This window comes from Sphaerodactylus townsendi, linkage group LG13 (assembly GCF_021028975.2).
Source record: "Sphaerodactylus townsendi isolate TG3544 linkage group LG13, MPM_Stown_v2.3, whole genome shotgun sequence".
Lineage (NCBI taxonomy): Eukaryota > Metazoa > Chordata > Lepidosauria > Squamata > Sphaerodactylidae > Sphaerodactylus > Sphaerodactylus townsendi.
In genome coordinates, this window is record NC_059437.1 from 28,139,450 (window position 1) to 28,166,456 (window position 27,007).

A 27,007-nucleotide genomic window follows, 5' to 3' on the forward strand; every position below is an offset into this window, starting at 1 on the left:
CCAGCCACAATGTTGTCCACACCAACTTCACAAGCAAGGGTTCACAAGCAAGCCCCATTAAAATCATCCTTCAGCCAGAATCTCCTGCAGGGACTATTACAGCAGGTCAGATGAGTGACAGTGAGTCACAGTCTGCACAGGTACCTTTCAACGGGTGAGATGCACAGCTGCAGCTTTTAAAAATAAATGCCAAGGAAAGCTGCTGTTGTAGCCACATGAACTGTCTGTAAGCCACCCAATCACTTTCCTTTCTTCTGAAAGGGGTGCTTCACATTGCACTTAAACCTATTTTCTTCCTCTACCCTGAATCACCTTCATCTGGCAAAGCCTCAAGTGACCCACTTTAGCAGCGGCAGCTCACAAACTCTCCAGTGTTCCATGAAACCCGATTTGTGGGCTATAACTGGGCGAACATGATGTGCGCTTCCAAGTGTCCCTGTTCTGTTCATTGCTAGTTTGCGTGGAGTTGTGCTAATTAGCCAAATGCTTCCTGGCTGAGATGCAGTGTTGGTGGTTGTTTTTTCCTGCAAGCTAATTTCCCTTTAGGCGGTTCTGGTTTGTGCAGTTCCTTTTATGGCCTGGTTCTGTATCCCCCTACAAAAGCTTTGGAGCAAGGCTATGGTTTGTTTGTCCGATTTTAAGAAGTTGAATCAGATTATTCAGCTTGGTATTCTACACCAACAGCAGGGTTTTTTGGATGTCTTTCTCCCAGCTGTATTCTGCCCTCTTTCGATAGTTTTAGAAACTGTGGGTTGGATCCTGCCGGCCCAGTTTTATAATATCACTTTGCTCTGATTCAAGGAGCATTCTGCTGATGGATGAGAAAAACACTGCTGTTAGCTGAATGGATCCATCAGATCCAACTCACTAGAACTGATGTTTGTTTCTAGATCTAGGGACTATTTCATTGATGGGACTGAGGAAGGGGCGGGAGGCAGCGTAATGAGTATTTTGGCTGGGCTGTGAGTGAGCCCTTACTGGAATTTTAGATCACATTTGTTCTTCCCCCCCACCCCTCCTTTTTTTAAGCCTCTCTATGATGCAGCTTACCTTACCATGTTCAACATCTGTTTTACATCCCTGCCTATTGTGGCCTACAGTCTACTGGAGCAACATATCCCGATTGACACTTTGATGTCCTTTCCAAAGCTATATATGTAAGTGATAAAAAGTTTTTGCCCTTTTATTTGATGACAGTAATTCAGGGCTTGGAAGACAAGCTGATGGATTGGGGTAGCCCAACACCTGAACCACAATTCAAGAAATACACAGCTGGCACCTTTCCTGCCGTGAAATCATTAGTTGCCATTAGGCAGTCTTCTTCTGCTTGGTCTCATTTCCCATCCCCCTGATAATAATCCTAGCCTACTTAAAGGATTGTTCTTAAGATCTGCTGGGAAAATGTATGTTTGCTTGGGATAGTCTAAAGCACTGCATTTGTGATCAGCAATTGGAAGTCCTAAGTAAATCCAGAACCTCCTGCAGAATATCAGCTGTTTTTGGTGCTCGATTTCTCTGGTTATCTTTTATTGCTCTTACTCCTACTATTGCTTTATTTCTGTAGTTTCAGAAATCATTGCTTATGCCACCTCTGAACCATGCATTGTGACCTTGGGGATATCAAAATTCTTCAAAGGTAACATTGTTTACAAAACAATGTTTACAAAAAGGTCTCCTGTGCAAGCCCTGGGTCATTACTGACCCATGGGGTGACGACACATCACAGTGTTTACTAGACACACTGTGGCCGTTTCCGCACGGCCCTTTTATGGCGCCCTAGGGACGGCAAAAACGCCGTTCCCAGGGAGCCATTTCCACAGGTGTTCGCGCCTGGCTTCGCTCCCCCTCCCCCAGGGCGGCGTCAGGCCGCCCTAAAAAACAATCCTTTAAAGGGTTGTTTTTGCCCCAACAGCGTGTTCCCGGCGGCGCGGTGCAAACGGCACCGCCGGGAACGAATGCTAGCTCTTCCCTTTCCCCACTCACCTTGTCCCGTCGTGGAAGCCTGCTGCCTCAGAAAGCCCCTCCCTCCCACTGTCCTCCGACCCCCCTGGAGGTCCAGGAGGAGGCAGCGTGGGCGGGGCTTCCAGAAGGCCAACAGGCCGACGATGGGGAACAAGGTGAGTGGGAAAGGGAAGGAGAGAGAAAACAGCTCCATCGCGGCGAACGCCGCCTGTAGTCCGAACGGCCTCCGCCCCCACGCCCGGCAGAATTCTTTGTACTTGGCGTGGGGGCGTCCTCTGGGGGGGCTTGTCGATGGGAAACTTTGACCTATGTTTCATGGGGTGGTTTCTCATTGTCTTTCCCCCTCATCTACATGTTACCTGCAGCAAGTTGGGTACTCATTTTAGCAACCTCAGAAAGCGGTCAACCTTGAGTCAGATACCTGAAAACGACTTCCGTTGGAATCGAACTCAGGTCATGAGCAGAGCTTTGACTTCAGTACTGCCGATTACCACTCCGCACCATGAGGATCCTGCCAAAATGCTTTAGCTTCTGATTTTTAACAGTCTCTGCATGGGAAGTTTTCAGGTGGCACTTCTATCCACATAGTTTGAACATGCAGTTTCAGCAGTCTGAGCCTTGGGCTTCCTTCACATTGTGTTAATTCATGTTGCAGTTCTTGTCTGATGGAAACTTGGGTAGGTTGGCACCATCAGAAACCCCATTGTGGTGACATTCCCCACATCTCTATTGACTGTATCAAGAAGAGGCTGAGCCGAGCATCTGTTCCTTAAGCCAGGAACATGCTCCAGTTCATCTGGCCCTGCTCCAGCAAGCCAGCTGCTGTTGTCTGCATCATACCCTTAGTGTGGTGTAAACATCCTCCCATCTGTGTCAAAAAAAGATTTAATGCTTGTAACAAAACTAAGTGGGGCTGCTGTAGTATCAGGTTGCCCACTGCTTCTTCTCTACTATCTCTTATCCCACCACCACTCCTCTAGGTGATATTTGTGCCTCTGTGGCAAATTAGTGAGTCCTCTTACTTGCCTGGTTAATGCTTCTTATGAGGACAGAATAAGACAAATGGGGCACTTTGTGTGATATTCTGTTTTAAATATTCACAAGCTGATACATGTTTGCTGTTGAACCCACCCAGCTGGCCACACTGCAGTTGTTCAGTGTAAAACTCATGTTAAAGCAGTAGCAGGCAAGGGCTTAAACAATAGGTGAAAAGCAGGGAGTTCCATATATTTTCTTATTGATGACCTCATCTGCCCTGAAATGACCTCTCAAATATTATTTTACTGCTTTTGGCATTCATCTTGAGCAGTGGTCCCAAAAAATCCCTCTCCTTAAAAGAACAGACAGCCATGTTTGTAATATAAAACCCAGTTTTGGTGAACTTGCTAACCCGTTTTTAAAACAATAGCTCTTCTTCTCCAGAAATGATTGTCTCCGTCTTCCAGGAAAGATGGTGCTTTAAACAGATGAGTCTTTGGATGCTCTCTGCCACACATTATTGAAATTGCTGGGCAATTGCTGGCATTAGGGCAGACAGAGTCTGCTAACTATAATGGTTAGCACTAGTGTACTAGATAGCAATTATAAATATGGAACGACCACCAGTCCTACTGCTACTCTCCTAGACGCACATACAACAATCCTGTGTAGAGCAAAACCATTTACTTAGTAAAGGAAAAAAGTAATTAAAGTGCCTAATTATCTAGAATAGTGTAAACATACAAAACATTCCACTATACAAATGTATACAAAACATGTATGAATAAAAAAATTCCCTTAATAACAGTCCTAGCTGCAAAGATAGGGAACTTGAGTAATCACCAATGTTTAAATTTCAAAGCCAGCTGGATTTAAAGTAGAATGTTTCTGCTGATGTCTTTTGTGGAGTGTAAACTGTTTTGCTTTGCTAATATCCTATAAACCACCTTGAGAGTTCTGAGTAAGTGTTGAGGGCTACAAGCATCTGAATAACAAGTTAAATTCCAGTGCACTGACTATTGTAACCCAGTTTAGTCATAAGGAGGTCCAAGATGGGATGCTTTGCTTCAGAAACAGAATGAGGCCAGAGTAGCCAACTAACTGTGGTATCCAGTGGCCCTTCCAGCTCTGATTGGATCCACTAAATGGGCAACTTCTTTATCGTATTCGGCTTTGGGACAGAATAGTCTTCTGAGTTCTGGGCTACCAGGTTTCCACAGCTTTCTGTGACCTGCATCTTAATATCAGACAAAGCCCTGTGGCTGTTATCTGAACTTCAGTTCATTTTCTTAAAACCAGTTGCACAACGCATCTTTTCAGAGAGGATGTTTGCAAGGAATCCTGTTTCAAGGCCAGCAGAGGGAGCCCATGTCTCACATTCCACATTCTGCAAGACTGGCTTCAGCAAAAACACCCCAGAGCCAACACAGAGCGTCTGCTTTATAAAACCGGGGTACCTGAGTGCCAAGTATCGCTGCTAAATAACACTGCCAGCATAGCTCGAATGCTCTCCTATTGTATAGCTGAGTTCTGACATTGTTGGGAACATGTGGCTATTCTAACGGTGGGGCTGATGGAAGCAGTGGCAGCAGAGGAATCACTGGGACAGAGTGTTCAACAAAAGAACAGTAGTGTCTGTGGAATGATATGGGGCTTTATGAGTTCTGTATTCGAAAGCTAACATCACTCCCTCTTCTCTCAGCTGGGGATATCCCAAATGTCACATTGCTGCTTCTCTTTCCAGTTGCAGAATATCATGGGGAATAGAGTTCATAGCTGTCTTCTGCAAAGAGATCTGTCACTGGGCTTGCCAGAAATGGAGGCTTGTATTGCTGGTCTGGTGACTCCTGCAAATGCCCAGGCAAATTCTCCTAATTCCTGCCCAGTTGGATTCAGAGGTCTTTGAGAACCAGCAAAATTGTATTTTTGGCCCCTGTGCATCTTCCTTCCCTTCCCCATGTACTCATTTCTACACCTTTTTTCTTCTTCTTTTCTCTTGGCAGGAATGTTTCTGACAATGCAATGCTGCAGTTGAAGCCCTTCTTGTATTGGACCTTCCTGGGCCTTTTTGATGGCATTGTGTTTTTCTTTGGTGGTTATTTTCTTTTCTATGATAATTCTTTAGAGGACAATGGAAAGGTAAGAGAGAAATGAGCCCCTAACCAATCCAGGAGCCACAGAGCTGTGCAACTAGTTCTGGGTGCAAGGTGGCTTTTGGAGTCTCCCAAGCTGCAGAAGGAGGAATGGTGGGAACCAGCAAGCGGGTGGCTCATTGGTGGGGAGGAGGAAAGGCATGAGGAAAGGCATTAACGTGTGTGTGTTTATGTGCACGTGAAAGAGAGCTGGGGGACTGGAGACACTGAAAAAGAAAAAAATAACAATGGAGTGTGTGTATGATACGGGGTGGGGCATTGAGGGATGAGAGAGTAAGTGTGTGTTTTTCAGGAACCTTTGGGGACACAGGAAGAGAGAGTGACAGCAGGGGTAGGGGGCAGTACGAGAGAGAGTCATTAGAAAAAGGAGAAGAGAGAAAGTGAGAAGTGGGTGGGGTGGGGTGGGGTGGGGGGAGGAGCAAAAGCAGAGGGAATGTGATGGCCACTCTCATAATTTCCTTGTGGGGTCCCATTTGTATATACTAATAGCCAGGGGCAGAGCGAGGGGGAACTGTGCCCAGGACACGTGCAAGTCCTGTGCCCCTGCTGCCGTGCCCCCCGCACCTGCCACATCCTCACTATGCCCCTGCACTGGTGCGTGCCCCGAGTGTCGCCCCTCCCATTGGTGCTACACCACTGCTAATAGCTAGGGTGGCCATATCTGAAGATACTTAAATCTGATAATTGTAGTTGTGAATGGACAAGAGAAATATTTTTACAAACCTGAAAAACACTCCAGGTTTGCAAAAAAACTGAAATCTAAAAACTGTACATATGGGGAGGTTTTTAAAAAAACCCAAAATGAAAAGAAGAATGACTGTAGCTTTAAGCAGCAGTTTCCCTCAGTGGCTGTTGCTAGTGTCTATGAGTAGACCTGGGGTGTTAGCAGGGAGAGAGTATTGGGGGAAAAGGATCATACTCTAGCCACTGAGGGGAATTATCTTCTAGGGCAGTGATTATTATTATTTATTATTATTATTTATTCCACTTTTATACCGCCCTCCCCCGAAGGGTGATAGCGAACCTTTTTGAGACCAAGTGCCCAAATTGAAACCCAAAACCCACTTATTTATCGCAAAGTGCCAACACAGCAATTTAACCTGAATACTGAGGTTTTAGTTTAGAAAAAATGGTTGGTTCTGAGGCCTGCGTTACTCGGGAGTAAGCTTGGTGGTGCCTTTGCTTTGAAGCAACCGTGCAACTCTTCCAATGGGTGAATCACGACCCTAGGAGGGTTTACTCAGAAGCAAGCCCCATTGCCAGCAGCTAAGCTTACTCCAAAGTAAAGGATCGTGCTTTAGTTTTTCGCATGAAAATCAGTGGGGTTTAACAGTGCTTAACAGGGTTACTTACACTGCTTCCCCGAAACCAGGTCTTAGGTTTAATGCTAATAATTGAACCCAGTGGCCCCAGAGCCAGCCCTATATATATGTAGGGGCGGGGACTCTTGTCTATGCAGTCTGCCCACAGAGAGGGCTCTGAGTGCCACCTCTGGCACCTGTGCCATAGGTTTGCCACCACTGTTCTAGGGAGAGAAGAATTGAAAGCCCGGGTTCTAATAACAGAGCTAGTTTATCTTCTGGACAGACTGGGTAGAACTAAGGGAACTGACCGAGTAAGAGTATATGTCAAGAGGAAATAGTGAGGGGGGCAAGTGAGATGTCTCCCGCTAGTATGTATGGATTCTCACATATATAGACTTTTTTGTAACTGTCACAAGTGCTGAATATTACTCCATTCCAATGTTGTCGTTTCTTTATTTGTCATCCTCCCTTGCCCCAGTAAAAATCTTTATGAGACTAATGTTTCAACTGACTGTTTTTTAGATGTCTGGAAACTGGAGTTTTGGAACCATGATTTTTACAGTGCTAGTGTTCACTGTCACACTGAAGGTTAGAGCTCTTTCATTTGTTCTCAGTGAAGCCATCTTTGATTCAATTGTTTCATGTGTTGATCTTGGTAACATTAGTTTGGGATGTGGCTAGAGTTACTAGACCATTATAATCTAAGAGCCTGTTCACACTATTTTATAATCCTGCTCTTTGGGAGGGTTTTTTTTTTTTTTTACAATTTGTGATTGTTTTTCTGTTATTCTAGCTGGCATTAGACACTCGTTTTTGGACGTGGATAAACCACTTCGTCATTTGGGGTTCATTGGCGTTCTATGTGTTTTTTTCATTCTTCTGGGGAGGAATCCTTTGGTAAGTTTTTTTTTTAATTTAATACACCTGGTTGTAGGCAGGGCATTGTCTGGATCATATCTTAAATTTATATACACTTTCATGTTATCAAAACTTCTGTTTCTTTATTAGAGCTAACAAATAAAGAATGAGAGCTTGTGTTTTGGTTTTCAAAAACTACCATTTTATTGTTGTATTAGAAAAGGAGTCTCTTAAAAAATGAACACCTCCTCTTAAAGGAGCGTACTCTCATCAATCAATTAACCTTTATTGGCATAATAACACAATAGCAGTATACAATCAACCCCTTTATGCACTTTTGTTGATGACAAAATGTAAAATTTTTGCTACCGGCTCCAGAATTTTCTTACAACCCCCATTCAAAATATAATTTTTTGGTTATCAGCATACTCCTTAAGACCCATCAGTAAGGGTTCTAAATATTTGCTAAAGGAGCATATTAGAACCAAGATTAAAGCTTTTTGGAGGTAGTAGTGGATTGACTTGGTTGAAATCCCTCCTTAGGCCCCTTCCGCATAGCATCAGGAGAGCGGGTTGCAGGCGAGGTAAAGTAACCCGTTGTCCTGCTGTCCTGTTCACATTCCTCCATGCAGGTAGCAAACGGAGCCCGCGGAAGCAATGTGGGCTGCCATTGCACCTTCACATGGAGATATGTCATTTTAAAAAAACCTCACCTCCCATGCTGCATAGCTGTGCAGGGAGGACCTTTAAAAACCAGGAAGTAAACAGCTGCAATTCACATTAAAACTAAAGAACTGCTAATAGTGTGATTCTTGAAAAACCCAGGTGGGGGGGGGGGGCCTGTGGCCGACTCCCTTTAGGATTGGGATCCATGTGAAGTCCCCCCCCCCACAAATATGGGTTTTATACTGTGGTTAGCCTGGATTTATTGACCCATGTGGAAGGGGCCTCTGCCATCAAGCTCAGTGGGTGACTCTGGACCAATCTCTCAGCCTAACTTATCTTGCAGAGTTGTTTTGAAGATAAGATGTCCTGTTAAATATTGATGTGTTGTAAGTATGAGGTCCAGGCAGATATATTTATGTACCAACGTAAGATATCTTCTGTATCTTTCTATCCAGGCCTTTTTTGAAGCACCAAAGAATGTATTTTGTATTTGCCCAACTGCTGTCTTCAGTGTCCACCTGGCTGGCAATATTTTTCTTGGTGTTCCTCAGCCTTTTCCCAGAAATCATTATGGTAATCTTTAAAAATACGAAAAGAAAAGGCCGCCAGGTAAGGACAAAGAAAAGTGGTTCTGTGGCTTCGTTTATGGAGGAATGGATCCCTCTCTTCTAAGCTATTATCTGACACCCTTTTGAGATAGAATTGATGCAACATGCCTCTCTACGGTTTCATCGTGCTGTTCCTTTGCTGTGCAAAGAATTTGAGAAGTCCTGTCCAGTTCAGCCAAGCTGCAGAATAGCGTGCAGTGCAGTGCAGTGTAGCCAGGATTTATGAGTACTGAACATGGGGCACCAGCTTCTCCTTGTAAAAAATGGCAGCAAGAATTATTTTTTGCCACAGGAATGTAGAATGGCCACTGAATATATGTGGCAGAACTCAGAACAGCTGCATCCATCTTATTTGTCAAGTCTTGAACCTGCAGAGAATGGACTCTGAACCAAGATGGTTGAGAATTCAGGAAGGAGTTTCTGAAGCCTCAGGTTGACATCTACAATTGAAATATTCTGAGGAATTTAGCCAGTCACTTAGGGATAATTCGTTTTTGAAAAATGTACATGGAGCATGGACTTGAAGAGAAGGCTGCAATTCCAGCTAGCTAGTGCCTAGATTCATGTTATGGATTGGAGGGGAAGAATTTGCGAAGAGCTATTCGGATTGTGTATCAGTTGTGCAGGCACAGGTCAGAAGGAAGATGTAATTTCTGCATTACTGTTCCCCAGTCCTGATTGAAGGATGTACCAGAACAAAAAAGATTCTGCTAGACTGTTCTTTTGATATTTTCCACAGCTGATCAGATTATTTGTTGCTCCTCTTTTTAAAAATCTGCTTAAATTAATGATCCAGAAATGACAAGCTGGTGGAAATGTGCCATTCCAGATCTATTGTGTCATAAAAAAATCAGTTGCTGGCTATGGGCTCATGCGTGCCCCCTTTCTCCTCCCCTCTCCAACCCAAACTGACTTTTCTAGCCTTATGGTTTAGGACAGTTTCTATCCACTGATGCTAATTTTTGTTCCTATCATAACCAGGGTTAAAAGACTGGTTGCAAATCCAGAGGTGGTTGTGGTTAGCATTAACCATGATTCATTCTGGTATATGTGTAATCATAAACAGGATGGGAAGTGAGCGGAGAATTCACACTGTTAAGAGGAGGTGGAAGAAAGAACACAAACCACTTGTTGATCTCTTAGCTTAACATTATGTCTGCTTCTGACCTACATGCAGTGTTGTGTCCTTATTGATACTAAGGTCCAAGTCACAAGCCATTTTGAGTTTGATTCATTCATATGTTGGTGTTCCCAGGGCTAACCAGGATTTGATAGGCTACAGTGACTTTTTAAAGGGATTTTAAAAAATACCTGAACATTAAAAATGCAAGTGTACTTTGTCTGTGTTCGTACATTATATGACTTTACAGTAAATTTTGTGCACAATTTATATGTTGAAGAGTTATCTTTGCCACAGTAAAATGATAGATATAGCACAGTGAATATATGGCAAAAAATATAGACACTTGATGGGCAATTTTTAATACATCAGATAATAAATTGGCTTTGTTGATAAGCTCCTTTTGGATCTCAAGCAGTGGTCTCCAATCTTGTTGAGCCTGTGGACTTCTAGAATTTGAGAACAGGGACTGGGCACCACTGCAGAAACGACTGCCATGACGATTCTGAGGCGAATCACAAAATGCGCAACCAAGCATCCTGCTATGAATTAATCTGTTTCTGGGTTCTCCAGTGAGATGGAGGATAGCCAGGATTAGTTCCTTGCTTTTGAAAGAACACATATTGCGCACCAAGAAACCCATCTGTGGCCCAGGGTATTGTCAGAAGGCACATGATGTAACCAGCTTGTGGAAGCCAATCATGTCCACATCTGACCACTGCCTGGATGGGCGACTCCCTGGGAACTCCCACTATGTATGCTGTATTGCTGCCTGATGGCAAAAATGTTGGGGCTATACATACAATAAATAAGAACTGTTTTGTGAGCTGTCCCAAGCCCAGAAGAGAAGGGGCTGCCTATTAAATCAAATCAATCAATCAATAAAAATAATAATGCAGCCCAGTAGCTAACAGACTGAGGTGTGAGCCAGGAAGTTGCAAGTTCATATCTCACCTCTGCAAAAAGCTTGCTAGGTGGCCTTAGGCAAGTTACTCAGTTTCTCAGCCTTAGCTCTCTGCTGTTAAAATGATGGCGCTAAACTGCTGTTATAAGGATTAGTGAAACAATACATGGAAAGCACGTTGAATAATAGGAATGTATCTGTCAGGGCAGCAAACTGGGATCACCCCCAGCCAAGGTGGGGGTTTCTCCCTTAGCGCACAAATATTCATACATTACAGAAACAGCACCCCACTCACATAGATGCGCTCACACAGGGGGGGAATCAGCCTGCTGACACCTAAGCTTGTTCATTGCTTTGCAGGAGTCACAGAATATCAAAAGCAATTGAGTGTCATTGGAGGGGGGAGGGAAGGTGTCGGGCAGAAATCAGTTTGTCAAAACTCTTTATTTAGAATTTTTTTAATGCTGCTTCTCCAGGAATCTTCCTGGGGTAGCTTCTGAAATAAAAATATCAAAAAAAAAACCTTTTAAAGATATTAATGAAAGTCCAGCATTCAAAAAGTCAGCTGCTGTTGCCTTGATTCCCAGGTTGTGGGCATCCTGAAGGCATCTGTCTGACAATTACTGGAATCAGAATGCCAGACTAGAGGGGTCCTTAATCTGACCCAGCAGGACAGTTGTAGTGTTTTCTAGAAGGATGCCAGAAATGTTTTTTCAATGCAGAGAAGAACTCGGTTTTCTTGCATTTTTTGGTAAGATATCCTTTATCCCCCACCCCCCAACACAAACACACACACATACTTTGGCAGATTCCGCATGGGCCAAAAACAGTGGTGTCAAAACATTGTGAAAACGGTGTAAAATGGTTTAAAAGGGTGTAAAAGGGTTTACACCATTTTCATACCACTGTTTTTGGCCCATGCAGAAACCGCCTTTGGATAACCTGATTGTGAGGCTTTTTAACTTCAGGGCAAACTGAGCCAGAATTGGTGCTGTTTCATCAACGTTTTCCTATCTCTATGATTCTGCTCCTGTTTCTCAGTGCACTTGGCACCCTCTCATACTGTCTCTGGGGCTCTACACTTTTCCTTATCAGTGTTTCTGTTGGAAGGATGTTTCGGAATGGAAAAGCTCAGTTGTACTTTTTTTTCTCAGCTCTTCTGCTTTCCTTTTTCTGTGTCTGCAATTTCCCTTTTTCTTTTGTGTTATTGTGAACCAGGTAACAAGGCGCCTCCCATCCTCAGGAACTTCTACTGTCTTCATGCTCTCTCAAACCTCCAGCAATCACAGCTTCTCTGAATGAACAATAAGGTGATTTCTTCTCTTTAAAAATAAAATTGTTCATTGCTGAGCTGCTTTTCCTTTCTCTTGATGGGCATAACCTTTGATGATGTGTGTCTGATGATGTGTGTCTGTCTCTGTCATGCAAAAAAAAAAAGCCTGCTGATAAATTCACAATATTTCAAAAGACCTTTAATTGCTTTTCCTTTCTATTCACTCTGTTGCCAGTTCCTTCTTAACCAACCTTGCTGTGAAGCTCAGTCACATGTGCATCTATAATGCTGCTCAGGGACTGCAGCCCCCAGTATTGAATTGTAAGCCATTGTGAATCATGCACCGTATTGGTCCCACTCACATTTTCTCATACCCTGTGGCTTTTCAATGGACTTGGTTTATGCAGTCAGATTAGATGCTGACCTGAATGTCATGGTAGTGTCCTGAAATGCTAGAATTAATGTCGGGACAGGGAGGTACAGGAATTTTTTTTAAAAAAAACCAACACCCCTAATACAGCTAAATACAGCAAAGAGCAGACTGAGATAGAATGTTTTTCCCTTCACTTGCTGGTTGATATGATTTCAGGGGGAGTTTTGTTTAATGCAGTATGTTTACCCAAAAGAAAGACAAACTGAGTGTCATCAAGAAAAAGAGGGCGAATGTTGTATATTTGCATTCTAGTAACAAGTATATAGAGTAATAAAAATATGTTTTATGTGTAACATTTTGAAGAGAAGATTGTCTTCTATCTGGGTAAATACAGTAACTGTACCATTTAGAAAGTGGTATAATTTTTAAGAGGTTTTTTTTTTAGAGTAATGGATCTAAAACATATTTCTAAAATTGTGAGTACAGATAATGAAATAAAAGTTCAAAACTGCTCTCCCAACAAGAGCCTGATATAGCTGTTCCAGTCTGCCACTTAGGGACTCTGCTGTCTCCATATGCCTGGACTCCCAAGTCAAAATGCCTGATTATGTGGTGATGTATGTGAAGGGCAGGTCCAGCAAAGGTTCTTTGGATACAGGGGTTCTATTTAGTTATCATGGCAGAAGTCATAACACTTTGAATACTAGCTCTAGGAACAGGATGCTAGTTTAATCTATCATGGCTGCACTTATGTACATTCAGCTCTGAGCTGCTCTGAAATCGTAACACAGCAGCTCTACATACCAGCAAGCCAGGGGCACAACAGGAATTTCTTGGATTCTGAGATGTGGCTACGAGGTTCCCAGCAATTGGAACTGGAGGCAACAAGGTCCAGGTTTTCAGCATACATTCAAGTACAGCATAGAGATTCTACCCTTCGCTGGTGATCCTAAGTTGTGGATCAGAGAATGTTGTTCTGACTTGATCTGGAACATCAGTGTTATGTTAATATACATATCTTTTCAGTGCAGTGCGTCACAACACACACACAAAAAAACCCCACATATATATCTTGAGGAACCATCAACACAGAGTTTAAAATAAAATTATCTTCTGTAGTGTTTACTTATTTTTAATACTTGTACATCACTCCTCCTCCCCCACAAGAAGTGTTCCAAAATGGTTCACAACAAGCGGTTCAATTAAAATTATAATCCAAAAAATCAGACAGACTCATCTATTGGGCCAATTGTTTCTGTAATGTTTGTAGTAACATTTGTATAGAAACCTATAATTGAATATTTAAATTGAATATTATACCTTAATATTAAAGAAATATATCACATTGAAAAACAAATTGTCCTGCCAGAAAAACCAGGTCTATTCACAGATAAAAGTAGGAGTTTTTATGTACGTGGAGAAATCTCCAAGTATGCGGAAAGACATGACTTTGTAAATCAGCCAAAAGAAAAAGAGACCCTGCAAAAAGTGACCCTGGTTAGGACTGAATGTACTCCGGAAGGAACAGAATGGTGAGAGCAGCTGAGAGTCCGTTCATTGAGAAAAAGGGAGGATTAGGGTCTTTGCAGAGTTGTGGATTTCCAAATTGTTCCTCCTTATCATGATTCCACACAGGCCTTATCTTTTTTAACTTAATAACCAAGCAGAACAACTTGACAACTTGGTGCTTTCCTATGCAATTGCAAAGCATCATGTAGGCGTTTTCAGTTACAAACTTTTTGGAACTAAAAAAATATTAAATATGTATGAGAGAGAATGCCTTTATCAGCAGTGTTGCTTTTGCTCAAGTTAAAAGATAGTAATTTAAAAGCAAGCACAAAGTAAGTTCAATGAATAGCACAAGTTACTCAGTTTATTATTCCTGCATTGTTTCTATATAATACCGTGTTTCCCCAAAAATAAGTCAGTGTCTTATATTAATTTTTGCTCCCAAAGATGCGCTATGTCTTATTTTCAGGGGATGTCTTATTTTTCTGTGTTCTGTTCGTCGGGCATGCTTCCAAACAAAAACTTTGCTATGTCTTACTTTCGGGGGATGCCTTATATTTCGCACTTCAGCAAAACCTCTACTACGTCTTATTTTCAGGGGATGTCTTATATTCGGGGAAACAGGGTATAAACAAGTAATTTCAGACATGATTTGCTTTCTCTGTTATGACCAGCCATCCTACAGGATAAGTGGTATATCACTCTAAATACTGCTCAGTAGAAAACCTAATGAAGGAGTCGTCTGCCAGCCAGCCAGCTTTTCCATCGAATATCTAAGTTTCTGTTAGGGCAGGGCTCAGGGGATGTCCCCATATCCAGAGTTGGCAAGTATGTCGTGCAACTGCAGGTCCCTACAGTCAGTTGCATGGTAAGCAGAAGGTTTGACAATTATCTCCATATGAGAAGTCCTTTTCCTAAAATATCCAGCCAATCTAGAGACAACATACAATTGTATGCATCAGTGTTATGCTCCACTGCTCTTTTCTGTGCTTGTAGAGAACTGTAAGGTTCAAGCACAGGTAGTGACTGCAGTAGGATCCAGACTATCACAAAGTACCTGGTGAAGAGAAAAAAGTCAGGTTAGTATACATTATCTTCTAGAGAGGGGAAACAGCTGGCCATCCTCCAGTGCAAGTTTCTCAGTAGACCTATTCTCATTCTCAGTCATTTGATTTTGATACAGACCATCTTTTCTCCATGGTAATATTTTGGCTCCTTCCCTGTGGTCTTACACAGGCTGTTGTACTCACTCTGATTTTCAGTGTTTTGTGATATGCTACCAAGAGTGTTCCTGAGAAAGGGCACTCACTGATTCTTAGCTGGCTGTTTCCCATTTCAAGCTCCATCTGTCTGATTCCATAGCTGTAGCATAGAATGCAAACTGGGCAGAGCTTTCCACCAGAGATAGATGAAACTATGTAAACAGGTAACAAACATCTGCTTTGACTTAGCTGACAGGCTGGTGGTTTTAAACCACTTGAGATATTTGTCTGCCGTTGTAGGTTTATGCTGTTGTTTATGTTAAGGTTAATTTGCTGCATTGTTACATCAGAGCATAGATAAATGCATTTTACATGCTTGATAGTTTATTTGCCTGACTGTTTCCAGAAAAGAGGGAGCTGTAAGACTGCATGCAATTCAGTGCCAGACAGACCATCAGACAGACCTCTCCTTTTAAGAACATTCTCAGACGAACCTAATATACTGTAACAGGTATCCTGTTGTCAAGAATTAGGGCCTTGGAAGTAATGGATTAACCAAGTATTTCTTAAAATCAATTAAAATTGGGGTCTTGTAATCTCAGCTGTTGGTATCCAAAGGAAACAGGTACAATGCCTGCTACACTTCTAAACTGGAGCTGTTTGCTAAGCGTATTGGCTTGTATTTTAAGCAGTACGAGAAGAGAATGCATTTTCCTCTTATCATGGGAAGGAACAAAGTTGTGGGAGATTGGTTTTTCTATAATTGGGTTTTTAAAAAAAATACTGCAGTTGCTTTCTCCCAAATCAGGGTGCTCCTTTGTTTTCTTTGTTGAATCCAACACATGTCCATAAAATACTCAAAATGAGTTACTTTATACTGGGTATCTCCAACTGTATAAGAGAGACAAGGGGTTTCTGTTAATAAATCTGAGCTAAATTGGACTACAGAAGATGAGGTGTTCAGAAATTGGCTCCAATTTACCCCCAAGTATTCTGGCATTGCACTTGTTTGCAATTTTGTATTCTTGCATAATCACATGTTCTTTTATCTGAATTAAACATGTAAATTCAGGATGAATATGAGGGAATCTGAATTTTGTGTGATTTTCCTGTTAGTACTGTACAGCATAGTGTATGTGTGTGCACATCTGGGCATGCACAGACAGATATATGGTGTTTGTTTTTCATATAATGCACACCTTTGTACATGTGTGATTCTAAAAGTGTGTTAATTACTAAATGTACTGAAAAGAGAAAAATGCCAAACCAGTCAAATTGCTATTCTCAGTTAAAATCTTGCCTCACTTGTGTGAAGAGACACATTGATCAGGATGGTTGATATTGCAGCTATTACATACTGTACATCGGTGTGGGAAAGTACACTATACTCCACTCCCTATTCTTCCTGTATTTTTGTTATTCTCCCTTCACATCTTTCCTGTCAGTCAGACACATGAGCTGTCCCTGCATATCTTGCCCAGAACTGGGAAGATGCTGAAATTGAACCTCAGACAATGTGCAAATGTTTAAGGCAAGAAGATTCTGCCAGTTGCTTGTACTTCTGTTCAGGATGAGGTGGGACGAACTTTTGGATTATTTAAGTGTGCTTTAAATTTGCTATGGTAAAGGATAATTTGGTTTGCTGGGTATCATGTTTGGTTCCAAGAAGCATCCACTGTCTGCTTCTAGGGGCTCCAGGCTCTGCACCAAGCACAGCTCCCTGGGGCAATGTGCCAGGGTATCTGAACTGGCATCTGTTTAACATAATCCATACACCCAAGAGACAGCTAAGCAGGGAAATTTGGCAGCCCTGGAGAAAGAGGAGGCAGTTAATTGTTAGGCAGTTGAATCCGAACATCATTTAAAAATAAAATTTAGCACTTAAAACTAGCAAACTTTTTCTCTCCCTCTCTCCCCCCTTCCCCCACCTCCAATATTCAGTCTGCCTTTAGGCCCCTGGCTGAATGGACTGGGGCCTAAGCCACAACTGAATTCTGTTCCACAATTCTGGACTTTAGATGCATGATCATAATCCTAATGAGGAGATGCAAAAGCACACATAGCGGTTAGAGTGTTAAACTAAGATCTGGGAGACCTGGGTTCCAATCCCTACTTTCAGCTTTTGGCAAGTCGCTCTCTGTCAATCTAACCATACCTCACAGGGTTATTTTAAGAATTCAGTGGAAGAAGGGAGAATAATGATGTAAGCTGCTATGGATCCCCATTAATCTTGTAAGATCAAATTGTTTGGGGAAAGAGGTCCAACAAGGCAGAATCCCTGTCTGATGGAGAACCACTTCACTTCCAGTGGTGTGCCCCCTTGTGGTGTCATCTTTTTAGCATCAGCCAAAGTACTCACTCACCTCAGCTTTAAAAAAAAATTTTTTTGCTTTTCTTGCTCTTTTTAATAGGATGCATATCACAGGCTATTCCTCAGCTTTTACAAGCTGCAACTCCCCTGAGCTGATGGTGTTGCTTTTTTGGTTGATAGCAATAGATTTTTATTTGCCTTCTGTTGGGAGCTGTGAATAACTTTTAAGATGAAACGGTAGTGTACGCCCTGTGTTTTCAAGTACAAGTGTTGGGGGGGGGGGAGGGGGGGATGTTTCCCTGGTCAGCTTCCACATTACCTCATTAAACTATGAGCATTCAACTGCCTAGGGTCATCTTTCCATGCTAAGAGAGTGTGACATTGCCATGTGGAAAAGGACAATATGTATCTGAATGGGAGCTAAGGCTGCTTCAACAAAACACAACCGTAAGGCTAAAGTAATCAAGAACAGTAGATGTAACCCATAGCAAACACAAGGCTGCACAAAAAAATGTCTTCATACACCTTGAATAATTCTACTTTGCATAGAATCCTGAAAGTGTGTGCATTCCTCACTGCCTCAGGAAGACCATGCCACAACAGAGGCACAACCATAGTACTGGTCCCATCTGTACGAAAGGAGTTGTTACCTTTCTGCATGATGGAATGGATGGAAGAGACAGATGGATTACCAGGGAGATGCAAGGAAGCTGACCTTGGCAAAGGAGGCTTTTCAGAGGCTTCCCTGACAGCACATTACTTGTGCCTGTATTTGTGCATCATTGGTGCCAAGTTAGTGGTGAGGAAAGCTGTGCATAGTCCTTGTTTCAATCTGCCAACTTTAGTTCAGAAAGCCCAGGGATCCATTGCTAAATCATTTGTCCACCCCCCAAAAACCTCTCTCACTTTTTCCAGCTCCTGCCATCAAGCAGATACATTTTAATTTTCCTGTCAGCCTCCATTGTACAACCTGGAGCAGCTGTGGCGTAGGAGGTTAAGAGCTCATGTATCTAATCTGGAGGAACCGGGTTTGATTCCCAGCTCTGCCGCCTGAGCTGTGGAGGCTTATCTGGGGAATTCAGATTAGCCTGTGCACTCCCACACACGCCAGCTGGGTGACCTTGGGCTAGTCACAGCTTCTCGGAGCTCTCTCAGCCCCATCTACCTCACAGGGTGTTTGTTGTGAGGGGGGAAGGGAAAGGAGATTGTAAGCCCCTTTGAGTCTCCTGCAGGAGAGAAAGGGGGGATATAAATCTAAACTCTTCTTCTTCTGTTGCCTGCTCCTGCTTCTCCCAACCCCGCAATCAACAGACAAAAGAAACATCTATTTAGCATGCAAAAACAAAGTTTTTAAGGAGATACCTTTTAAAAATAACATTTTCTGTGAGGTAAAAAATTGTCATATTTCCCTCCAAGGGGTTTCTGAGAGCACTGTGAGAGACTCCTCAAAGGCTTACGGGGGGTGGGGTGGGGATTAAAATATTGGTCCTAGTCATCAAACATGATGTTGCCCTCTTCCTTTGGTTGTCACCTGCAACATGCAGCCCCAAAGGAGCATTTAGCAGGTATATTCAGCTGACTATGAGACACCTACAGGCTTAATTGTTGTCCAGTATGAAATGGGTATGTGTGCTTTACAGCAGCCCCCCAGAATCCCGTGCATGTTATTTCCATAGCAGGCATGTGATTCCTTAGCAAAGAAGTGCATGTGGAAAGCGGTCTTCCTAGGGGTGAAAGTTTTTAAATGGTTCTTTGAATCAGCTGTTGTGTAATACATCAAAAGCTCTATCAAATTCTCTTGTTTGCTGCTTGGCCTTTTAGATTTTATGTTAGAAAGCTGTTATGAGAAGTAAGCAACAAAATAAAACAATAAATTAAGAATAATCACAGCCCTGTTGTTGTTTTTTTAAAAAAAACACTTCTAAATTCTATCAAAGATCTTCCAGAACAGTTACATCTTCAAGTTTTTCTTGAAGGCCTATATATATTTATTCAAATCTTCCAGTGGGAAGGTGTTCTACATTGGGGGGTGGGGGGAGCTGAGAGGGCTGTTTTGTTTTAAGTGTGGTTTGGCATTTTTCTCTCTCCTCAGATCTATCGTTGTTCTTTCTTTTGCCTAGCATATTCTAATTCTCTATTTCTGATATAATACAAGGGTGGTAGGTGTTTCTTCCCACGCTCTTCCCTTCATCTTTGACAAGTATCAGTGTTAACTTAAATTGTCTTCTTTCTTTCCCCCTTTGGATTTTTACAGCCTGTTTCTTTGGAGCTGCCAGTATTGGTGTCCTACAAACACAGGGAGAACGGCCACATCTACTAAGCAAAGGCCAGAAACACCATGACTCCTTTTACGGAATGATGCCCTCTCAGGATTCTTCGGATGCAAAGATTATAACCCCAGCATGTGGGTTTAAATTAACAGTGCTCTCTCTCTCTTTCTCTCTCTCTTCTACAAGCTGAGTATCAGAAGCAATCAAAAAGGAAGCCAAGAAAGTTGTTGCTTTTTATTGTGGGTTTGTTCAAATAAGGACATTTTTTTGCTTTGTATTTTTAAAATAATGGGGAAAAGTAGGGAGAGGTGTCTTATATTTCCCTTCTTTAATCCCCATATTTGAAAAACTGACTTGCTACTCTGCTGAGAAAATGTTGGAGAAAACTCCTTGAGAGATTTTGGTACTTGGAAGACTAGTGGCCTGTTCTTCTGTGATTCAGATTCATCCAAGAAAGGTGAAATGCTGCTAAAGTTTTCTCTGTTTCGTTTCTTTGCCATCCTGACCAAAGAAATGGCATGAGTTTATGTTCCAAAGGGCCGTGTTCACATTTTCTATGAGCATCACTAGAAAGATCTTGTATGTAGTTTGGTGGCTTGACCATAAATTAGAATCATGTAGATGTACATCTCTTGCTTACTCAGACACCACCACCCTACTCAGTCTGACAAGAATTTTGCACCCCACATTTAAGGCAGTTTTTTTTAAAGAATGGTTGATTTTTTTTTTTGCCCTATACATACATTGACCCATCAGAAATACTTGAAAAAATGGAAAGACTTTCTTTTTCCAGTGGTATCCTTGTTCATTTCAAACATTAAGGTCTTCTCTGTTGAGTTTGGGTTGAAGAATTCAAAAGTAACCAGTTTTCCAACACTTGCACATTTGAAAGATTTACTTTCTGTGGTCTATTACTCTCTTCTCTCCCCCCGCCCCCCGCTCCCAAGCAATTGTGCAGTCCAAATCAGCATGTCTCTTTTTCTAAAAAAAAAAGAAATGTAATACACTTTACTGTGAGAAAATATTTATGCCACATTGTCAGTCTTCTCTCAACCTGAACTGTTAAACATTAAGCACCATTTTTAGTATGTAATTTTCAAGATGTGCAGATGCTAGATCCTTAGAATACATTAACTGTTCCCAAAGGTTCAGATGTCAGTTGTTGTGATGAGATATAAACTGGGGTGGGGAAGATTTTTGTGGTGAAGGTCATGTTCCCTCTCTTCACATTCAGGGCCCATTGGCTTTTGCTTGGGGGAGAGGGATCCTAACATGCCTGCACTGTTACCCTTTCTAGTATGAGAGCCACATCCTTTGTTAGCTCTCTTCCTCCAAAGTGTGATGCATCTGATGACCAGTTCACATGTGTATGTTAAAGTGTATCTGTACATTCTTACAGGTGCACCTACCAATATTGTTAGCATGTGCAACTGATGCATGTTTTCAATTGTATGTCTGATGGGTACACAAGCACAGGTACCCATTATTTGCCATCATGTGATATGTGAAGCAGCCCTATAGCACACACAATAGCACTGCTGGTTTACCTTTCCTTTCTGGCTTTTTTTCCTTTGGCTTTTGCTCCAAGCTACACACAGAAAGTATTGTGTCAATTTCAAAGTACGTTTGTGCCAGTTGCTACAAATTCCGTGGCAGACGGGGCCGCTGAGATTTGAGAGGCTCAACTGAATCCAATTCTGATCCAAGCACTAGTCCTATGCAAACGTGGGCAAAGGCCAGGCTGATGACATTCTCAAGTAAACAGTTTCATGGAGGGGGGCAGTGCATGCATGAACAAGCGCACAAAAAATCATAGCTAGAAATAATGTCTAGGCCAATCCAGCTTACAACTAAAGTCCTACAGTTCACTGTGAATGGAAAGATTCCTATTCCCCCTTGTGTAATGCTTGTAGTTTAAACTCATTTTGCCTCTATTTCTAAAATGTTGATCATCTTCTCATTTCCATTGTGCCTATCTCTGCACAAACTCTGAAAGCCTTGCTAGATGTTATGGGGCCTGTGTGGCTGCCGCTAACTCACATGGCCCTCCTTCATCTTCTTGGTAATGTTTGGTAGGAGGAAAGCATGGTGTGGTGTTGTTGCTGAGCGTCTGTCGTCCCCCTTCCTTTCTCCCTGTATGTGGCAGACAATCGGTTGAGGCAAGGAAACTTAGAATGCAGTGACATTTACAATCGCACCACAGATCTCCTTTCCTAGCCATTACTCACCGTTTCTCTTCTAACCCACCCCCCTTTCCCCCAATAACTTCTACTTTAAGCAGTGAAAGATAGGGTCAGTATGCAGGGGCGTATCTAGGCAAACTTGAGCCCTGGGCAAAACCTGAGTTTGATGGGCCCCCCCACGGGTGGCCCCCACCATGACCAAACAATAATTTTTTCCACCAGGTCGTTTCAAAGTCACCATCACATTATAGAACATCCCCTAACTCACAAATCTGAACATAGCAATGGGCCATGCCACACAGCCGAAATAATATTTGGAAAACATTTTCAAAATGCTTTCAAAATGTTTTATTACTGCTATGAAAACATTTTATGGTGTTGTATCCAGTCCCCCCAATTGGGGAAAACAGCATCACTTTCAATGTTATTTAAACTGGGGGGGGGCCAGACTCTCCCTTTAAGGTGGATTTAAAAGGAGAATCTGGGCTCCCTGGTTTAAACAAGTGATGCTGGAATCCACCCCCAAACAGCATCATTTTCAATGGTGTTTAAACTGGGGACTTCAGATTCTCCCTTGAAATCCATGCCGAAGGGGGTAGATTTAACAACAACAACAACAACAACAACAACAACCTTTATTAGGCACTGAGAGAATAAAAGAAAGAAAGAAAACAAGCATTGGTGGGAAGGGAGTGAATTTAAAAAGAGAATCTGGGGAAATTTAAAGGGTGCCTGTTGTCAGGGGTGCAATTATTAAGATAGCACCAAAATTTCAGTGATTCTGATGATTACCACCCAGGTTTGGTGAAGTTTGGTTCAGGGGGTCCAAAGTTATGGACCCTCAAAGGTGTAGCCCCCATCTCCTATTAGCTCCCATTGGAAACAATTGGGGATGGGGGCACTCCCTTTGGGAGTCCATAACTTTGGACTCACCAAACCTGGATGACATCATCAGGAGAGTCTCCCAAAAAATCCCTGAAATTTTGGTGCTGCTAGGTAGGGAACCTGCGGCTCGAGAGCCGCATGCGGCTCTTCTGCCCTTGCACTGTGGCTCCACGAGCCAAGCCACCAGCCCCATCCTTGCCCGCCCTGCAGGCAGCAGGGCAAGCGCACCAACTGCCTGCGGTCGGCTGGGCCGCGCTGTGGGTTTCTCAGCCCTTCCCGTTCATGGAGCAGGGTGGGCACTTTCCCGGTGGCCGGCGAGGCCGAGCCGCCGGCTTCATCCTTGCCTGCCCTGCATCCATGCGCTTCTCAGAATGAGTGGAGTAAAAGGTAAAAAAACCCAATATATATTGTGTTATCTTTATTTTAAATGTCAAAAATTATTTGCGGCTCCAAGTGTTTTCTTTCCCTGTGGAAAACGGGTCCAAATGGCTCTTTGAGGGTTAAAGGTTCCCTACCCCTGTGCTAGCCTAAAATCTGCGCCCCCTGCAGGCCAAAAACGGAAAAACACTGAAAATACAAAATCTCTCACAAACCTGCAATTTTGTCGCCCACCACAAGGTGGCGCCCAGGGCAGCTGCCCACTTTGCCCAATGGGAGGTACGCCTCTGTCAGTATGACAGGCAAGGTGCCAAATCATAACTGGCAGAAATCCCTCCATCCTTTTACCAGAAACTTTATATATACAGTTCCTTGTTGGCTACACAGTTGCCTGTGTAGATGTGTTTTTGTTTTCAGCCCAGGACTGAAGTGTACAAGTGTACTCTACATATAGCCTCCTGCTGCACATCTATGGTTTGGAATCAGTTTTGCACCCGCTGACAGTTTTAGTTAGCGGGTGGGGGTTGCTGGTTAGTTTCTGGGAATTTTCTTTTAAATTTTGAGTTGCATATAACTTGGAACTCTGTGTTATTCACAAGTTAGGTAATAACCTTTTTTTTCTAGCTTTCCTAATCACCTGCAAACATGACAGAATTAACTTTTAATTTTCTTTCAATAACTTGGGACCAAATTCTCTGATTTCAAACTCCAATGGGGTGGGGGAGATTCTTCATCTTCTCAAACGTAATATAAACTTAGCAGTTTGAAGTTATCCCAAGGTCTTTGGGAAACAGGAGGTTTAGAGGCAAATTGGAAAAACAGTTGGTTTCTGTCACCACCGGGACAGGACCAGATGATTTGACCATGTCTCTGAACTTCTGCTGTTTTACTTTAGCCCAAGGTTTTTTATTTTTATGGCTTTTTGTGGCTAAGCAAATCGGCAGTGAGGTGGTCTGTTTTTGTTCCCAGAAGGGTGTGAAAATTGGGGAGTTAATCTGTCCTACTGAGAGCATTTTGTAGATTTGGCATCGTAGCAATAGCAAACCTTTGTGGCAAACCTTTTTTCAGAATGTAGGCTGGAAAATCATGTCTAAATCCTCTCTCACTAAACATGGAAACCTAAAGTGTCAGAGTTAGAAAGTGCAGCTTTGCATTGTCCATGAGGTGCTAGCATTTTAATGGCAGGGAAGGGGAAGTGGCAGGATCTGAGATAATTTTTACCACATGGCCTGCTGTTTGCCTGGACTGGACCATAATCATGACCAACTTTGATGCATTTGATTTTGTATCCTCAAGCGGTGAGCTTGCTTGGGTACTTGTCCCCAAAGCACTGCTGTCATTACTGGAGGATATATTCAGTCCACGATCTGGGATCGTCAGCATTTTTAATTCACTTGTGCATTCGGGCCATGCCAGTCCAAGTAGTCTTATGTCAATATTGTAAAACCAATTGTAATGGAACTTTTTTAAAAAAGAAAAAAAGTTGTAGATATGGAGTGGAGGAGTTGGATGTACATTGTGTATAGATTTTAAGAAGCATTTTTTCAGCTGCTTGCAAAAATTGATGGGACTGCAATCTTCATTTTTATCTCTGCCAATTTTATACATTTATGTATAATGACAGTGGAATGTGAATGTTACACTTTTATGAATGCAATTTGCCTTTTTCATTACAAAAAGAATCAAACTTTTGTTTGAAATAATCAATAAACTTTGGTATGTTCTGATTAATAACTTTGCCTAATCTGTCTTAATGAGTGATCCCAACTTTGGTGCTGTTCCTCATGTCCTCTGTGCAGCCATATCTGTGATTGCTTGGTGAAAATCATTTCCACAGACAAAAGTTTTACAAAAGCTCCCCCACCCCTTTATAGTGTATAGATAGGCTGCCTAGTTACATATATGCCCATGGACTAGTAACTTTGCAGGCATGTTTGCAAGCTTGCGTACATTCTGTGTGACAGTTGCTTTCATACATTACAGGCTCTGCTGCACAAAGGTGTGTTTATTGTTGATTATGATAATCTAATGGGTCAAAAGGAGGTTGGGGCTCGCTCATTGCAGAGCCCCAGAAGTGTGGAAGAGGGGTAAACTGTACCATCCATTTAAGAGAGATGTGTAGTCGTTTCTCTTGGCAACAGCCATGAGTAAAAATTCTTCCCCCTCTCTTAAGAACAAAAGGACAGCGCTGCCTGCTCTCAGATTTGTGATTCTGTGTTAAAATTAAACATAATTATACAACCTGCACAGAACCTGAGAGACACAGCTAGGCAGGTCTTGATGAGAAGTGACAACAGTGGGACTTGAGAACTGCTACATATCATTGGTTGTGGTGGGTTTTCCAGGCTGCTACATATCATGTTCAAAAAGGACGGCTGTGATTGTGGGGAAAAATAAGAATTGTAGCTGTTACGTACCTCATTTATTTCAATTGGGAGTCCTTTTGTATCCCCAGGGCTTAGAACAGGAGAGATTTTAATAGCAACACATAGAGTCACCTAAAAACTTGAAAACGCAATGCTTTGTACAAAAGCTAAATTAAAAACTTACATGTACATTTAATGCATGATAGGAGGCATGCATTGCAAAGACCTATCTTTATATGAATGTCTCTGCACATGACACTATAACAGCTGGCTCACACATGCATGTAACTCACTTGATTTTTCTCAGAGTAGCGCTGCATTTGAAGGCAAACATGAGAGCAGAGCCTTCTGGAAAGCACTGTGTAAGGTGCCATGGGTTCCATCTGTTATACCCACCGTAGCCCATTCACACACACGTCTTTAAAATATTGTCCTTGATTTTAAAACCAGCCACAACAGCTGCCTTATTAGGTATATACTGGGTCAGTTGTGGCAGCAGATATGTAAATAATAGCATTTGCCTTTAGCCTTCATGCAAATGACCAGGAAAGGATTGGAACTCTGCAATAATGTATTTTTTTTAGAAGCAAATAGAAGCAATTGTGCTTGTGTAACCTCAGCTTGTGGGTTCTGTGGGGCAGTACTTGGAATGAGTTGCAACAACAATTTTTAAACAACAAAATGGTTTACTTTTCTTTACAATTAACACTTTTAAAACATCAACATTTAACGTTACAATTCAAGGTCCTGTTCAGGTTGCATTTCAAGTCCTTCTATTTACAGTCTACTGATATTGCTAAGTCCAAATTCTTCTTTGCAAGTTGGCTGGCTCCTGAAGACTCCAAGGGCTTGATGAACAGGTTGCAACATGATGAAGAACTCTCACCCATTACAACCACAAAAGAAAACCCTGAAACAATAAACTCCAACATTTACAACATAGCAAAAACAACAACTACCTTCCCAGTAGTTCCCAACAATATTGCAATTACCTTAACAAGGTGTTAAGGGCTTATAGAAATCAAGGTCCGAGTCTGGAAGCCTTGTCTTCTGCAAAGAGCTCTTTCAGCCTTTCTGCTGCTCTGAGTCTCCACCCCCTTACTGGGTCAACCCATTCTGGGCATGGGGGTTACACTTGCGTTTCACATAATGTATACATACTGAATTTAGAGGCAGATGCCAAAGTGGAGTCAAATATATCCTAATGAAACAAGGCCCTGTTATAATCCATGTGTAAGAAAATTTAAGTTTTTTATGACCTGAACAATGACTTTTCCTGGATTGCTGCTGCAGACCTGACAGCCTCTGAAAGAAATTGGAGTTTGTTTACTTCTTGACTGAATGTTGATATTGTTTGGCTTTTTGATTGTGAAACATTTCAGATCCTTGAGTTAAGCAGTTTTGAGTGAAAATCATCTTTCCTCCCTTGTGAGCAATTAAAAAACACTAAACGTTCAGCTTTTTGCCAACATGAACAGCAGAAGATTTGGCAAGCCAGGTTTTCAAAGTGTCTATAGTCGAAGGCTTTCACAGCGGGAGTCAAGTGGCTGTTGTGGGTTTTTTCCATGTGTGGCCATGGTCTGGCAGTTTAAACTACCACAGCCACACAGCCTGGAAAACCCACAACAGCCAGTCTAGACACTATTCAATCAAAAAAGAAAAAGCCTGGCTGCAGCTAATTCCTTCCCAAACGTCTTAACCGAA

The 27,007-nt window shown here is 42.3% G+C and overlaps 1 protein-coding gene across 3 annotated transcripts in view; it reads left to right on the forward strand.

Annotated features, from left to right (window-relative positions):
• Positions 1 to 20,412, forward strand: part of ATP11C (ATPase phospholipid transporting 11C) — an 85,208-nt gene extending 64,796 nt beyond the window's left edge. The window contains exons 24-30 of one of the 3 annotated variants that reach the window (XM_048514027.1): positions 1,030 to 1,157; positions 4,944 to 5,079; positions 6,920 to 6,985; positions 7,191 to 7,294; positions 8,377 to 8,530; positions 11,772 to 11,863; positions 19,476 to 20,412. In XM_048514027.1, the coding sequence (XP_048369984.1) occupies positions 1,030 to 1,157; positions 4,944 to 5,079; positions 6,920 to 6,985; positions 7,191 to 7,294; positions 8,377 to 8,530; positions 11,772 to 11,855 (672 nt within the window). In that variant the 3' untranslated portion in view covers positions 11,856 to 11,863; positions 19,476 to 20,412. Of the gene's footprint in view, positions 1 to 1,029; positions 1,158 to 4,943; positions 5,080 to 6,919; positions 6,986 to 7,190; positions 7,295 to 8,376; positions 8,531 to 11,771; positions 11,864 to 15,316; positions 15,422 to 19,475 lie in introns of all 3 variants that reach the window. The other 2 variants (XM_048514025.1, XM_048514028.1) reach the window with 2 other exon arrangements.
• Positions 20,413 to 27,007: the final 6,595 nt, after the last annotated feature.